General features: G+C 47.6%; 1 protein-coding gene across 1 annotated transcript; it reads right to left on the bottom strand.

The window, feature by feature from the left end:
• Window positions 1-10,257: 10,257 nt before the first annotated feature.
• On the bottom strand, window positions 10,258-11,055 carry LOC128067854 (60S ribosomal protein L7-like). Its single transcript, XM_052660951.1, has one exon. The coding sequence runs from the start codon at window positions 11,053-11,055 to the stop codon at window positions 10,309-10,311; it is 747 nt and encodes a 248-aa protein (XP_052516911.1). The 3' UTR covers window positions 10,258-10,308.
• Window positions 11,056-16,581: the final 5,526 nt, after the last annotated feature.

Raw genomic sequence — 16,581 nt, 5'->3', positions numbered from 1 at the left:
GAGTCAACTGCAAACTCCCAATAAACACTAGTGGTTTTGTAACCTTTCACCCCCATCTGAAAATATGGTTTTCAGAATCATGGTGTTGACTGCCCTAGAATATCAGGTCTTCCTATGAGACTGACAAAGGGCTGTTTAAGGAAAAGAGAGAGATTCCAGCTTGCAAGGGAGCTCCTCCAAAATTTCCGAATTAGAAATGTGATTATTGGGCTTGCTTCTATATTTCAAGGGCATTCCCCCACTGGCTTCTGTCCAGCCTCTCTCTGTCTGTTTCCAAGCGGCATTTCTTCTCGAGCACACAGTGGCGGCACGTCTCACCGTGTGCCATTGCCTGAAAATAAGGCCACTCCAGGTGTAAAATATTCCACCCACATCCCCTGGGGCCAATCGCTGACATGCCGCAGCTCCTCTGACGTGGAGCCGCCGGCCGACAGCCGTGTGGAGGTGCTCGCACGTCGGCAGCAGCCAGCTCCACAGCCAGAAATAGCATTAGTTAGAGGGTGAGGGTTTTAATTTCATTAAGAATTTTTTTGACAGCATGACACCCCAGGGTCTTGTTCCAGTTGTTTCTTATCACTTAAGGAGGGGAGGGGGCGGGGAGGCGGGAATAGGTCCCTAGGCTGGACTTGCATATTTCACTTCCAAAGGCAAGAAGCCCCACTTCGCATTCCTCAACTACGCACTTGGTGATGATCCCGCGGACATTGCGGGAAGGTTCCGGAAGGTGCCAGCGCCCGAGTGCCCCCTTGGAATGTGGGCACGGGGTGGAGGGCGCCGGCTGATTGGAGCCTGATCGCTGTGTCACTGGATTGGCACGGTGACTAAGAGGTACCGAAAGACGGTGGGGTGGGGGAGGGGGGCGGTGTTATTTCGTGTGACTCCAGGTTGCAAATAAGCATGGCTTCCATTCAATAGATGGAACCAAGAGCGTGTGCAGCGTTGGGTCGGGCAGAGCCAGCCCTGCCCGGAGAAGCGCTGTCCTCGGTCTTGGGGCGGCAAGCCCCTCTCCTTTCTAGATCGTCCCTCTGCCACCACCTGCCCAGCGTTGTCGACGAAGGCTGCACCCCCAGAGCCTGACAGTCCTTACCGCCCACCGCCCCTCCCATGACCAGGCACTGGCAGAAGAGAGAAAGTTACCTCTTACTCCTGAGATGCCAGAACTACGGCGCCCCAGGACCTTCAGTCGTCAAGCTCCCCGGAGCCTGGGGCTGTCACCCTTCATGCTTAACTAGCTCGCGAGGCCTCTAGTGAAGATTAATAGATGCCACGGCCTTCACTGTCACGAGCACAGAGATGAAACCCAGCCCCACACTTGACAAGGAGAATGGCCTGGTGACGAAGGAGCATCGGAGTGGAATTTGGGGCCCCAGGACCATGCGGCGTCACCACTGATGGGTTAACCTTGGAAAGTCATTTATTTCTGTCCAGCACAGCTCTGCCTGCTGCCCTGTGTCGCAAGGGGGGCTCTTCACTGGGTTTTCCAGTAGCTTGCAGGAGGCAGCTATGCTGAAAACACGTTAACCGGAGACCATGAAATGCTGGGGCCTTGGCGTGTCTGGGGCCTGGCCAGCCCACACGCCCTGATGCTGGGCACAGGCTCTGTCCTGGCCTGCAGGCTCGGCTACATCAAACTACTGGAGACTGGAGGCTTACCCTGAAGCATTCACGTCTCCCATTCTGCAGGCCGGGGGGTCCAAGCTCCTGTGCAGCAGACCCGTGTCTGGTGCCTACCTCTGCCTGGCTGGCAGATGGCCATATTCTTGCTGTGTCCTGCCTTGGTGGTCAGCAGACAGGATTCTCGCCTCTGTCTCTGTTACGAGAGCACTAAACCCATTGGGGCAGGGTGTCCACCCTCATAACCCAATCACTCCCAAGTGTCCTGCCTCCTAATGCCATCAGGCTGGGGGGTAGGGCATTTGAATTTGAGTGGGGGGAAGCACACATATTCAGTCCTTAATGGGCTCTGTAATGTGGCATTGGAAGTTTGGGGTTTTCCAAGTCTGTTTGGAGAGTGTCTTTACACGCGGTGTACCTGGCTTTCTCACTTCCAGTGGGAGCACCTTCCTTCCAACTGGAAGACCTCTCTCCCAGGTGTGTGGACCTCGTGTTTAGCAGAGCTGTGGCTAAGCTAGACCAACAAGGGAAAAACTAAGTCTGGAGAAGAGGCTTGTAAGCAGATTCTTGAGTACAGCCTTGTGCAAAAGATACTGTGTTTTATTTTCAACTTGGTTTTCACAAGATTTCCCTTTCTCTCTCTGCGTCATACAGAGCCCAGAGCTCCATCTAAGTAACCTGCTTACCAACCAGCTGAGAAGGAAGAGCTGTCAGATCTCCAGGTTTAAAAAGGTCATGAGGTCGTGTCCGAGGAGGAGCTTGGAAAGGGAAGACTGCACAAGGGTTGTTCTGCGGAGAGGTCGGCTTAGGCCTCCTGGACAGCGGTCCCGGCTGAGGGCGAGGCGGGGACAGAGCCAGGCTCCCCGTGTGAAACAGGCTCCATCGGACAGCTAGGTGTGTGCTGTGCTTCCTCCAGCGTCACAGGGCCTTGGTTGTGGAGGAGTCAGAATCGCTTTGGCCCTCAGATCTGGCTCAGGAGTGCACAAGCAACGCCTCTAAGGTCTCTGGTCCAGGTACACGCGGGGAGTTGGTCTGTTTAAGATTTGCCTGATTCATATTCATACGCATTCATTCACGCCAGGACGGCCTGCCTCCCTGTGAACGCCGTGATGGGGTGAGGAGTCTCTGGGGTTGCCCGAGCCCTCTCCCATTTCTCCAGCGGAGCAAAGCCCTTGTTCGTCTCCATGTATCCAATCCAATTCAAGAGAGTGGCTGCCTCACTTCAATTAAGTTTGAATTAATTCTTGCTGGTTTCCTTTACAAAAACATCCAGGTTTTAATTGTTTCACCTAATTACTGGACTGCGACCCAGATTTAAGACCTGACACAGGTGATAGGAAACCATGGGTCTCCTTTGATTATATTCATTTATCGTCTCCAGAGATTTTTGGAGCAGAATATTCCTCCTTCTGTTACTACTTATTTACATGTCCGACCTTCCTGACTTTCTGACAGAATGAAATTTCTCTAAATAAACATCAAATCTCTAGATGTCTATGTCTTCACATTTGGGATCAAGTTTAGCGGGAACCATCCTCAAGGCAAGCTTACAGTGGTTTTTGATCAAATGAGGAAAAAACCCATGACTTGCCTCTTTCCCCAAATTGTGCAAGGGGCTAGAAGAAGACAGACCTGCAAGGTCTATGGATGCTAATTATAGTATTCATTTCTAGCTTCATATCTGCATGCAAATATCAGCCTGTATAAATTTGGCATTGAAAGCACCCCAAGGCTCCCGTCTGGCAGATGGGTATCGGATCGCAATGGAACTTAACAGTACCTGGGGGCTTTGGGGCCAAACAGAGGCCCTGAGCAACAGGAGAGCATCCGTCCTCCCCTCTGAGATGACAGTGGGGGCTTCATACATTGTTCTGGCCAGAAATATTTAAGAGGTGGTTTAGAGAAACACTTTGGGCTGATCGCCCATCTCCCTTAACGTTCTGCAGACAGTCTGTAGATCTTGGAAAGCAGGACATCTTTAAATCACTCTCTTTTGCTTCACTTTAAGTAGAGGAGAATTCGCATAAGCTGCGAGTTCAGCACGGCCCACTCCACTGCTTCATGGGGCCTCTGATGGGAGGCGGGAGGCGGGGGCAGGTGCTGAGGAGGGCTGCGTAAACCCTGGGATCAATTTCCCATCCCTTTCTTTCACGATGAGTATCACAAAGATTTCTTGGCCTTATCCTTTCTTACTTTGCAAAAGAAAAACACTCATCCGGGGGAAAAAAAAAAAAAAGGTGAAATGAGTGCTTTTCAAAGATGGAGAGGTTTTTGAGAGACCCTGGGCAGTGTGGCTGCCCTGGCTGGAACCTGATCTGTAAGTAGACACAGCAGCACTTATTCCCAGAGAAAGGGAACGTTGGGAGGCCACACAGGCAAGTCTTTGCTTCTTCGACTGTTTTGAAGTGCGTGGAGACAATTAAAAAACATCAGGATATCTGAAAGAAAAATAGGAGCGAAGAAGAAGAATTTGAAAGAGGACATTCCTCCCCACCCCTGCGAGGAGGCATTCAGAGTCGGAGGGAGTAGATGGGGTCTCATACAAGAGCATATTATATGGAGAGGCCTGTCTTGTGCAACTGTTTTTATACACTCACATTTTTGGAAAGATTTCAACTTCTCCCCCCACGTAGATGGGCTTAAAGAGCTCCCTGAACCAGGAACGCAGTCTGGCTGGGCTCTGGAATTGTTATCCTTTAAGGTAGAAAAATGAACTTAGGAAAATGATACTCATCAGATTTGTAGATGTCCAAGGAAATATATTCCACAGCAGCTTCTGATTCTCTATTGTTTCCTTGAAAACTTCCTTGCCTTGAACTTGGTAAGGCAAACATCTCTGGTTTTCCCAGGGTCTCAGGTAAATGAATAAAACGGGGCAAATCATCAAGTATATGTCTTCTAGTTTTTCATAGTTTCCCAGATGTTTAGAGTAAAAGGCTAAAGCCCCCTCTGGCCATGTAGCCCTGCTTGATCCTAACTGCATGATCCCTGATGGATCCCAATGATCCATCTCTGCATCCTCCATTAGTGAGGCCAGACCTCTCAGGACCCCCCTGCCACGTGGGCCTCTTCCTCCATCCCCATCACCTCTCCCCTCCCACTCTAGACCACCTCCCCCCACCTCTCCCCACCCAATGTCAACTCACCTCCGATTTCTGATAAAGTGAGTGGAGGACGTGAGGTCCCAAGCATACTCTGTCCCAGTGCGTGGCACCTCCCTTTTGCTGTGCTTGTCACATTTATAATTGCTGGGCCATCTGTCTGCCCTCCTAGCCCTGACACTCCACCGGGAAGCTGGCTCTGATCCTTGGTGCCTGGGATAGTCCCTGGCACAGGCAGATATTCGATAGGTGGCTGTAGAAGGAACGGGCAGGACACCCCAAGCCGGCCCCCGCCTGGCAGTAGACTGAGGCCAAGGAGAGATGCTTTGGATTGTTGTATTTACAACACTTTGTTTAAATTTGCACACTTTAAAGCAGTTACAAATTTCAATTGCATAAAATATTTAAAAACCTTTTTTTTCCTTTGAGAAGTTCTGCTAATCCAGGAAGGAGTTTTTTAAGAAGCTTAAATGTGTTCCTTGCCTCCCTGGCCTCTGTCCACCCGCTGCTGGCCCTACTGACCCAGTAACAGCAACTCACGTGTTTGTGCTCCAGGATCGGAGGGGCTCCCTTAGATGCCCACCCCGTGTTGTGATACCCGCTGTTGGGTTGGCACTACTATTTGCCCCATTTTACAGATGAGGCAGCCAAGGCCTGGAGAGATGAAGTGAGCTGTGTTCAAGGTTGCCCAGCCAGTGAGTGTGAGGGTTGAGTCTGAGGCTGCACTGCTTGCTGGGCTTCTTAGAAGGAAGGGCAGCGACTTGTGAATCCTGGAAAGAAATGCGCCAGGGGCCAGCAGTGGAGCCAAGCACATCGTCACTGACCCTGCCTTCACATTCAATTCATAATGATCTCGGTTTCCCAGCTCGTGGTCCGCTGGAAGCTCCGCGCTGGAAGGAATCCGGGAGGACTTTTAGAAGATGACACCATGATGGCACAAGTGACAGCTGACAGCCTGACACGGCGGATGGAGACAGGACTCAAAGGAACCTTGGAACTGTGCGCTAGAAAGTCCCAGAATAGACGAGTCCTGCATTGTTAGAAAACTTTCAGGTCTTTCTAGAGCTTCTGTTTGAGAGGCTAAAAAAAAATTGTGGCGATTTAAAATAATGATTTTCCTTTAAAGGCATAAGCTACAGTCACATGGCAAATTAATTTCCCTGTACCCGGGAAAGGAAATAGTTCGATGGGTGCCTGCCAAGTGTGCCAGAAGGGAGGCCCCCTTAGGGCACTTTGCCCAGGCACCCCGCTGTGCAGTAGTCACCTGCCTGTCCCCAGCTGTGGGGCTGGTGACTTTTCATATTTGTCCGTTCCCCGATTTTCATTATTTCATTCTCTATGCCTTTTCCTTGCTTAGTATGATACAAAGTCTATCTACCACCTTTACCTTTGTCTTGCCAGCAGATTTATTTTTAGCCCTTTTAATTAAAAAATAAACAAAATTATAATTTTAATCTTGCCCAGGTTATCAAGAACACGGAACATGGGGCATGAAACAGAATATACAGACCTGCCGAAGGAGTAAATCTCTGAGAGACGTTTTCAAGCAACTAATTTTCTTTGAAACTTTGGGGAAAGTTTTTTTTTTTTTAAGATATGTTTTAATTAAAATGAGTTTTAGATATTGACAAATATCTAAATCATTCAGTTTTCACTCACTGCACTCGTTTTACAAATTGGAAAGTTTCAATTCATTAGAATGGGATTTAAGTTTGATGGTATATTGTCCCAATTTTTCCTTCTTATGAATTAATATTGGGAGCTAAATTACCTTGAATATATGTTGTTGACTTCAGTTATTACTGAAGTAATGTATTTCTTTATTAAGAAATTCACATCATCTTTTAGCTTGTATTTATAAGGGCAAATAACACTTTCAAAGACTTTTAAACTTGCCCTTTCATTCTAAAGGCAACAGAAGAAGGTGCTGGAAGTCACTGGGACTTGAGCACAGACACCAGCCTTGTTGGGACCTGGATTCTGACTCCCCCGTAGGTGAGGGCTTCCCCTTTAGGGGATTCCCAGGTGGTGCTAGTGGTAAAGAACCTGCCTGTCAGTGCAGGAGACATAAGGAGACGTGGGTTTGATCTCTGCCTGGAGAAGGTCATGGCAATTGACTCCAGTTTTCTTGCCTGGAGAATCCCATGGACAGAGGAGCCTGGCAGGCTGTAGTCCATGGGGTCACAAACAGTCAGACACGACTGAAGCAACATAGCATAGCATCCTATTCTTTGCTCTCACAGTCTTGGGAAGAGAGTCAACAAATGGTCTCTTTGCTACACATTTCAATTTGCAAAGTGATTTGAAATCTGAGTTACAGGAAAATCGACGCCCCATGTAGCTTTCATCTTTTGATGAGCTGCCAGTGTGTGTCTCTTCTGGATATACTCCCTCCTTCTCCTTCCCAGAAGGCCCCCATTTCCACTGGGGTACCCCTGGCAGAGGAAGACTAACTCCAAAACTGGCTTTGGGAGTGGAATAGGACACCTCATTCAAGCAGTCAGTACATCCATCCCGGGGCCACAGCTAATGCTTTAGAGGCAGATGGGTCACTCTGATGAGACTCTCCAAACATCTGTTGGAAATTCTGGGCTGTGGGATATGCCCAGTGAAGACGAGAGGGCTGGGTCCTTTGCAGCCATTTTGTTGCCATGAGGCAAGCCAGACAGGCAGAGAGGATTAATTAGAGGGACAGGGCTGGGAGAAGTACAAAAAGATGGAGCCAGACACCAGGATGAAAGCTATTCATGGACCTGGCCAACTCTGGTCTTGTAAGGCCTGTGAGCCAAGAATTTTCCTAAACCAGCTGGAACTGAGTCGTAGTATGGGTCCTGATTGAGATGCATATTTCCTTGCAAGTCCTGAAACAGAAGATCCTTCTTCCCTGTCCCCCTGCTTCCTCTCTTCGTTTTTTAGTGAGGGGGACTAGGTGGCCTTTTCTTTCTCTGTTTCTCCTTGAGTTTGACCTGGTTGACAGGATCACCCAGACTTTTGATCTGGGACAGCGGAGCTGGGTGGGCTGTGCCCTGGCGCCCAGATGCACAGCTGGGCTGCCTGTGGGGGCAGGGTTTCTTTATTGCAAACAAATGTTAGCCTTTGCATTACTCTTCTTTATGCCTAGTTTTCTAGTGGTATGTTTTTTCTTATTGGTCTGAATGTAATCTTTTATATATTAAGAATACTTTTCCTAATGTATGTTGCAAAGGTAATTTCTTCATTTGTTGTTGGTGAATTTTATTTGTTCATGGGTTTTTTTTTCTGTATAAAATTTTTGCTTTTTTTATGTAGCCAAATTTAGTACTCTTAAAAAATGGTAAAACAGCAATGTGTAAATTTATTTGGTTTAACAATGGTAACAAAATATTAGAGCTGATGACATTTTTTAATTATGGAAAATCTAAAAAGTATAGAGAAGTACAAAGAATAATTTTTAATATAAATTTATTTATTTTAATTGGAAGCTACAAAGAATAATTTAAGAAAATATCAAGAAATAAAATTTTAACTTATTTACTTCAAATTTTAAAAAGTTTATGCATAAAATGAAAATATAAACACAGTATTGATCTTTTTATCACTCTTACCCAGGTTATTTACCTCCTCATATGTATGAAATTACTACAATGGATCTTATGAGGTCATAATAAATATTTTACTTGGAAAAAGAGATAATTATAAAAGGTATCTGGTATTGTTTTGTGTGCATTTAAAATTTCATGAATGGCACTGGACTTTTATTTGGTAACTTATCTAAACTCACCATCATTTAAAAAATAAAGTCTCTTTTCTATTTTTATCTAAGTTTTGGCTTTCCCTGGTTGTGGTGTGGAGGCTGCTCATTGCCACGGCCTCTCTCGTTGCGGAGCACTGGCTCTAGGGTGTGTGGGCTTCAGCAGCTGTGGGGCACGGGCTTGGTTTCCCTATGGTATGTGGGAACTTCCTGGCTCAAGGATTGAACCTGTGTCCGCTGCAGGCGGATTCTTAACCACTGGCCCACCAGGGAAGTTCTCTCAGTAGCATTTTGAGACGTATCCACATTGGTACGTAACTATATTGTTGTTGTTCAGTTGCCAAGTTGTGTCCAACTCTTTGCGACCCCATGGGTTGCACGCAGCACGCCCGGCTTCCCTGTCCTTCACTGTGTCCTAGAGCTAGCTCAAACTCATATCCATCGAGTCGATGATGCCCTCCAACCATCTATCTCATCCCCTGTCACCCTCTTCTCTTCCTGCCCTCAATCTTTCCCAGCCTCAGGGTCTTTTCTAACGAGTCGGCTCTTCGAATCAGGTGGCCAAAGTATTGGAGCTTCAGCTTCAGCATCAGTCCTTTCAATGAATATTCAAGATTGATCTCCTTTAGGATTGACTGGTTTCATCTCGTTGCAGTGCAAGGGACTCTCAAGAGTGTTCTCCAGCACCACAGTTCGAAAACATCAACTCTTTGGCACTCAGCCTTCTTTATGGTCCAACCCTCATATCCGTAGATAACTACTGGAAAAACTGTAGCTTTGAGTATACAGACGTTTGTTGGCAAAGTAATGTCTCTGTTCTTTAATATGCTGTCTAGGTTTGTCATAGCTTTTTGTCCAAGGAGCAAGGGTCTTTTAATTTCATGGTTTTAGTCAGCAACTGCAGTGATTTTGGAGCCCAAGAAAATAAAGTCTGTCACTGTTTCCATTTTTTTTCCCCTGTCTCTTTGCCATGAAGTGATGGGACCAGATGCCCTGATCTCTATTTTTTGAATATTGTGTTTTAAGCCAGCTTTTTCACTCTCCTCTTTCACCTTCATCAAGAAGCTCTTTAGTTCCTCTTCGCTTTCTACCATATAACTACACATATTTTATTTTATTTATTTGGCTGCTTTGGTTTTAGTTGTGGGCACTTGAGATTAGTCACTGGACCACCAAAGACGTCCCCATAGTTTGTTTTTTAAAACTTACAGATTGATGAATGTTTGGGTTTTTCCCAGTTGTGACTATTCCAAGTAACCATATGATAAATTTTGCTCCCATCTTTAAGAGTTTCTCCAGGCATATACTTGGATATGGAATTTCTTGGTTGTATGATATTACATTCTTGGGTTTCGTAGGTCCTGATACCCTTGCCTTCCTGTGTGACTGTATCAGTTGTACTTGAACTGGGGGTATGTGATATCCTGCCAGTATTTGATACTGTCAGACTTGTAGATTTTTGCTAATCTGGACATTGTGGCTTCTCATTTTAGTTTTAATTTTTATTTCCTGCAGTATTTATGTGAAAAGGCAGTTTTTCTGATGTTTAATTGGCTTTTAGATTTTTCTCATCTGTGAAGAGGCTGTTTAAGTATTTTGCACATTTGTCTATTGAATTGTTTGTCTTTTTCTGATTGATTCATAGGTCTTCTTTGCACAGGCTGACTCCTAATCTCTTTGTCTATTAAATCTGCCAATCTTTGTCTTCTTGGTTACTGCATTTGCAAAAGCTGTTCTTATTCTCACAATATACCAATGTTTATCTGATTATTTTTATATTTGTAAATGTTCAAATCTTTTTTGTTTTTTTTTTTGTTTCAATTGTTTATTAACCAGAACACAAAAATAATCCTGGTAGATACCTTAGTTCATCCTTCTAATAAGCCTGTTGATCTGGTCTTCCCTGTTGCCAGCATCTCCACCTTCTACAAAATGGGTGGTCTTTTTCTTCATTCCACCTCGTGGAGAAGACAATTTAAAGGGCCACAGGAAGTTGTTTGCTTCTTTGAAACGTTTTCCAACGGTATAGATCTCATGAACCAGATCCTCCATGCAGATGATTCCATATTTCCCAGGAGATCGAGCAATCAATGTGCTGTCTGTCAGGGCAATTCGCTTTTTGTTGATTTTGCCATAACCACGCTTGTAGATCAATTCATTTACAGACTTCAGATTTGGGTACCCCCATGCAATGTATGGCTCCACAATTCTCAGCATATTAATTGATGCCCTGTTGAGCTTCACAAAGGTGCCGTTGAAGATTTGCCGGAGGCGAAGGAGCTGCAGCACCTTTTGAACCTTTGGGCTCACACCGTTGATACCTCTGATCCTGATGACAAACGCCAATTTGGGTTCCGCAGGTACATAGAAGTTGCCGGCTTTTCGTGCCATCCTAGCCATTCGAATTTCAGTTCTGTACATCTGCCTGTATTCCTTGTGGTAATGCTTAGCTTTTTCATAGATAAGCTTCCTCCTTGCCTTTCGAAGCATCTTTTGGGCAAACTTCTTTCTCAGTCGCTTGATCTTAAGCTCTGCGAAATTCTTCCACTTTTTCTTAAGGGTTTCTGGCACAGCAGGAACCTTCTTTTTCTTCTCTTCTGCAACCTCCATGGTTCCACCCGGGAAAGGGCCAAATCTTTTTAACAATAGGAGTTAAACAATGAATTATATATAGAATGTTCTAAACGTTTTAATTCAAATACATAGCCAACTTCCCAGTAACTTACATCTATTAAAGAGTGTATTTTGAAATGCCACTTTATAACTTTACACAAATAAGCATGTGATACATACATGTTTTTGAACTCTAGTCCACTGATGTGGTTGATTCTCCTGGGAAAACATCACTACATTCTGATGCCTGTAGCTTTAGAGTATATTTTGACATCTGATCTGATAGGTCCTCCACTGTGATTGATATTTTTACATCTTTCTTACCTAGTCTCAATCCTTTAATCCTTCCAGTAAGATGAAGGGACAGGCTTCCCTCGCATTTTGTTGAGGTTTGGGGCACAAATGCATTTTATGTTTCTTAGATCCTCAATTCATTTCCTTATCTTGAACAACAGAAAACAAGACAAATGATTGTGCTTCGTGTTTTGGTGAATGTAAGGACACGAAATAAAGCGGGAAGCCTAGATCCTGGAGCAGAAAACACTCAGTGTGTTTGTTTCCTGCGGAGGGGACCCTGGCTGAAGAGTGAGCCTTGGAAAGAAGAGGAAGAAGGTTTTCTCTGCAGAGAGGTGGAAGGTTAGGGCTCACAGGTGACCTGTGTGTGCTTGTGTTCCTGTTTCTCTGGAATGATAGAGAAGCAAAGATCTGATCCTGTTTACCACGACTTTGATTTCTTCAAACTTGAGTGACTGTTTCCAGCACAGACAGCACATGTTCGCACAGCTGTGCGCCTTGTGAGGAATTTCATCATTTGGAAAGTCACGGGTGTCTGTAGCTCCCAGGACCCAGCTCCCATGAACGGCGCGGCCTGGCTCCCGTGAACGGCGCGGCCCGGCCCCCATGAACAGTGCGGCCCACGCCCCTGGCTCTTTGTCACCGCTGGGAAAGTTTCTCTTGCGGATTCCTCTCTGGTGGTGAGTCCACAGGAATGCGTTGGCCTCGGGGCCAACCTGGCCTAAAGCTGCCGAGATGGCTTACATCAAATTCCGGCCTGGGTGGGAGTCTGCCTCCTTGGGCGTCTGCAAGAGCAGAGAGCTCCCCTCTCCCTCCCTCCCGGCTCTGCCTGAACATTTCTCAGCTGACAAGCCTGCCTTTCTAGGAAATTACCAGGTTTAGATTGAATGGCGGGGCAAGATGGAGTAAGATGATGACCTCAGGCTTGAGGAAAGTAACAAGCCAGCTCCGCGTGCTCTCCTCCCGGACTTCGCCCACCCTGCTGTGACTCTGACACAATCTAGGGAAAATGTGTATATGTGTATAAACACCACACACACGTACATACATATATGTGTATCCATGTGTGTGTGTGTGTGTGTGTGTGTTCAGTCATGTCTGACTCTTTTGTGACCCTGTGGACTATAGCCTGCCTGGCTCCTCTGTCCATGGGATTCTCCAGGGAAGAATGCTAGAGGGAGTGAGTTACCAGTCCCTACTCCAGAGGATCTTCTCAACCCAGGGACTGAGCCTGCATCTCTTGTATCTCCTATACAGACAGGAGGGTGCTTCATCTGGGAAGCCCCTATGTGTGTGTGTATATACATGAATATATATGTATATAGTACATATATAAATATGACATAAATATATATGTACATATATGTATACATATATGCATGCACATACACACTCTGAGTTTAATTTTGAGAGTCTTGAGAATCAGAATAATAATAATAATAATAAAACTCAGCTGAGATGCTGGAAGATGTGGAAGAAATTTGATGAGAAAGTGCTTTGCTCGTTGGAGCTCAAAGTGGCTGTATCTCCAGGAACAGTTATTAGCAAGGAAGCATTTGTGAGGTCTTAATGGAGCCGAGCCCTCTGGTCAGAACACTGTGTGCATCGCGTCCGTCCGGGACACCCGTGCAGCCCACGCCATGCTCATCCGCAGGCACACGTCTGAAACAGACCTTCCAGGAGCAAGGCCAGCTGCAGGAAGTGACCCGGTCTGCCCGGGCCTTGGTGACACTGCCTGTCGCTCCAGAGCCAGAGGGGCCACTGCCGTGACTCGGCACCTGCTGCTGAGTCCCTCGCCACCGCAGCTGCAGCTGTAGGGGTCTTCTGGGCCTTCCCAGCCACCCCTCCTCGCTGGACAGTGACCGGAAATGTCTCTGGCTGGGGGCAGCTTGAGAAGCCCCCTGGCCGCGTCATGGTTGGACTCGCCTGTTTTGTCGGAGCCACCTGCTGGGCTGGCCCAGCACGTCTGGAGGGGAGGTAGGGGCCCTGGATGGACCGCGGCCGGCTGCTTCGACCTCTCGCCTTGCTTTCGTCTGTGTCATTTTGCATCATGCGTTATTCACATGAGCTGTTCATGGGAGACTCACAGGTTTTTTTTGTTACGGTCAGCTGGCCTTGTTGGGTTTATTTCCAAACTGGTCCTTTCTCTTCACTGCAGTTTTCAGGCCTGGGCTGGGACTCGCTGCAGAAAGGCGCGTGTTGGTCCTTAGCCTCTGGGGACACAGTTGAGTACAGAGGGGCAGGGATGTTACGGCTGCTCCCCTGCCGAGCCCCACACCCCTATTCCTGCGGAGGACAAGCTGTGGCCACGACACTGGGGAGAGGCACACGGGGCTCAGAAGGCAACCTTATATTTAGTCAATGCCGCTGAAAACCCCCGAGAACTGACGGGGAGGTGGGCACAGATGAACGCAACAGTCCCCTTAAACAGGACCCTGATTCCCGACCCCTTCAGCCCATCCCTCCACTGCCTCCTGTCCGCCTTCCCGGGGTATGTGAGGGGTTCCCACCCCGCCCCCCACCAGCCGGGCCTCCCTGAAACTGGCTCTCCGTCTTCTCAGCTCCCCATTGCCTCTCACCCTGGCAGGGCCGCCCCGCCGGAGCCTTCCCACCAAGCCCTCCTCTGGAGGAATCGACTCGCCTGCCGGCACCCTCCTGTGGCCTGAAGACACACTTCCCTAATAGAGCGCTTCACGGCAGCAAAGTGGTTGTCGATAAACCCTCCGGGTCGAGCGGAGTCAAAGGAAATCTGCGCTAGTCATTGAGCACTGAATGACTTGTTTCAAACTCAAGTGCCAGCCGGCTCTCAGGAAAGATTGTTATGACTGTTATTAGGTCTCTCTCTACTTCCTGTCGAACATCTTATTATCAATTTGCGTAAGCGTTGCACGCGGGTCCAACTCGGCTACTGCGCTGTTGACTCCAATTTTACAAATGTGTAAGAAGTGAGTAAATTAAGCGGTGTGAACTCTGCCAGGGCTGTGACCCCGCCGGCCCCGCGTGCAGGCCCGGGACTGCTGTACGGCATAATGATTGCATTACAATCTTGTGATATTATTCAAAATGACTTCAGATAAATGAATGATAAACTAGGGGTTACGCTGCCTTTATTACAGAGCTGATAGGTAGCTAATCAGTGTCCAAGTATATGTCATTACAGAAATTATGAGCTGGGGTTTGATGTGAATTCCCAGAGAGGCTGGCTTGGAGTGTTGTCTGGTGGAAGGCCACAGGCTGAGCTCTGAATTCTGAAAACAACCAGCCTCTCAGCTCTCATAATTTCTGTAAATTACTAGTAGATGTCTTTAAAGGCCCGGGGAATATGCTTTAATCCACTAACAGACTTTCTTCGTGGCAAATGATCAACGCTTTGCTTTCAAAGACTTTTTCCCCCCCTCTGTATTCTACATCCATTGAGCAAAAAGGTTTTCTTACTCCTTAAGGTGGTGTGTGAGGAATAGTAAAGACTAGGAAATGACTGGTCAATTGCAGATTGGAGGAGAGGCATTAAAATGTCAAGTTCGGAATTCTCCAAGGCCAAGTCTAAAGCCAGGAATCGTGTCTTGGACGGGAGGGCCGGGCTCCTTTGTTGGGCTTCCTGAGAGGTCGCAGGTCAGTGGGAGGAGGCCCTCCGCCAAGAGCTGCTGGTTGGATGGCAGACTGCCTTCGTCATGGAAACCGTGCTTCTCGGGACAGCCTGAGAACGTCGCATGGGGAGGGCATGGGGCGCCGCCTGCTGCAGTGACGGGACTGGGTCTCAAAGTGGCTCGTCCACTTCCTACTCCTCTCCTGGGACGAGTTACTCAAATTCTTTGGCTCTCCATTTCTTTATCTGTGAAATGAGGAAAGAGGATACCCGCTTGTATTGATTGTGGGGATTTCATGAGAAACCAAGACAGTTTGCCAATAATTTCTACCATGTAGAGTACCTGCTGAGCATCCGGCCACTGAGAGCTGTTTCTATTATCAGTGTCCTTGTTGCCGAGAATGGCAGGCTACGTGACAGTTTGGTTCTTGAAATGTTTATCTAGGAGGCCACGATGAGAACTGCACCCTGGCAAACTGTGCCGCTTGTCCAAGGTCCCGCTGTTAGGTCTTTTTATTATGTGCACACGGGCTTAGTCCCTACAGTCGTGCCGACTCTTTGCGACCCTATGGACTGTACCCTGCCAGGCTCCTCTGTTCTTGGGATTCTCCAGGCAAGAATACTGGAGTGGGTTGCCATGTCTTTCTCCAGGGGATCTTCCTGACCTAGGAATCGAACCTGGGTCTCCTGTATTGCAGGCAGATTCTTTACTGACTGAGCTACGAGGGAAGCCCATTTTCAGTATACATCTCATCAAATTTCAGGAATAACGGTGGCTTCCTTTGGTTCATAAGGTGATGTCTTCTATGAATACATAGCCGAGTGGGCTCTGCATCAGCATGTCATCCTTAGCAGCTACTCTGGGAGGGAAGCAGAGTGAAGAGCCTGGCACCCTGCCCTGGCCCTGGCGGCACCAAGTGACTGTGTGGCCCTGAGCAAGTGTCTGAACAGGTCTGACCCTCTGAAAAGCAGTGTGTGGAGGTGGGTGTCCTCTGAAGTCCCTCTTAGCTCTGTGAGATCTCACACAGTGAAACCTACATCTTTACACTGATGGCCTCGTCAACGCTATGCACGTGACTGTTAGAGCCATACGTTTATCACCAGAGGGTCCGAGAAGGACTGGAAGACCACTGGCTCCTGGATTGACCCAAGAAATGAAGAAGGCCAGAAGCACAAGGGGCTCAGTCATAGGGCAGAGCCCCAGAGAAGACAAGTGAAACGGGGACCGAGAGGTGGTTCTGATCGAATTTGAGAAATCAGACCAGGTGGGAAAAGAGACTCGACCGCACTGCATTTAGGGGAAGGAGGAAGGAAAAGAATGAAGGGCGTCTGTCATGCCCAAAGGTGGCGATGCCATGCATGCCTGCTAAGTTGCTTCAGTCGTGTCTGACCCTTTATGACGCTATGGATTGTGACCCTCCAGGCTCCTCTATCCAGGCGAGAATGATAGAATGCGTTGCCATGTCCTTCTCCAGGGGATCTTCCCGACCCAGGGACCTAACCTTATGTATCCTGCATTGGCAGGTGAGCTCTTTACCTCTGAGGATCCCTGTGACAACATCGGAAGGAGATTAGAAGGCCTGAGTTTGGCTGGGGCCATGCAGTGCTTGCTCTGCCCGGGTGAGGTGATTCCTCCGTCACAC

Source organism: Budorcas taxicolor, chromosome 23, assembly GCF_023091745.1.
Source record: "Budorcas taxicolor isolate Tak-1 chromosome 23, Takin1.1, whole genome shotgun sequence".
NCBI lineage: Eukaryota > Metazoa > Chordata > Mammalia > Artiodactyla > Bovidae > Budorcas > Budorcas taxicolor.
This window is presented reverse-complemented; position numbering and strand designations above follow the sequence as displayed.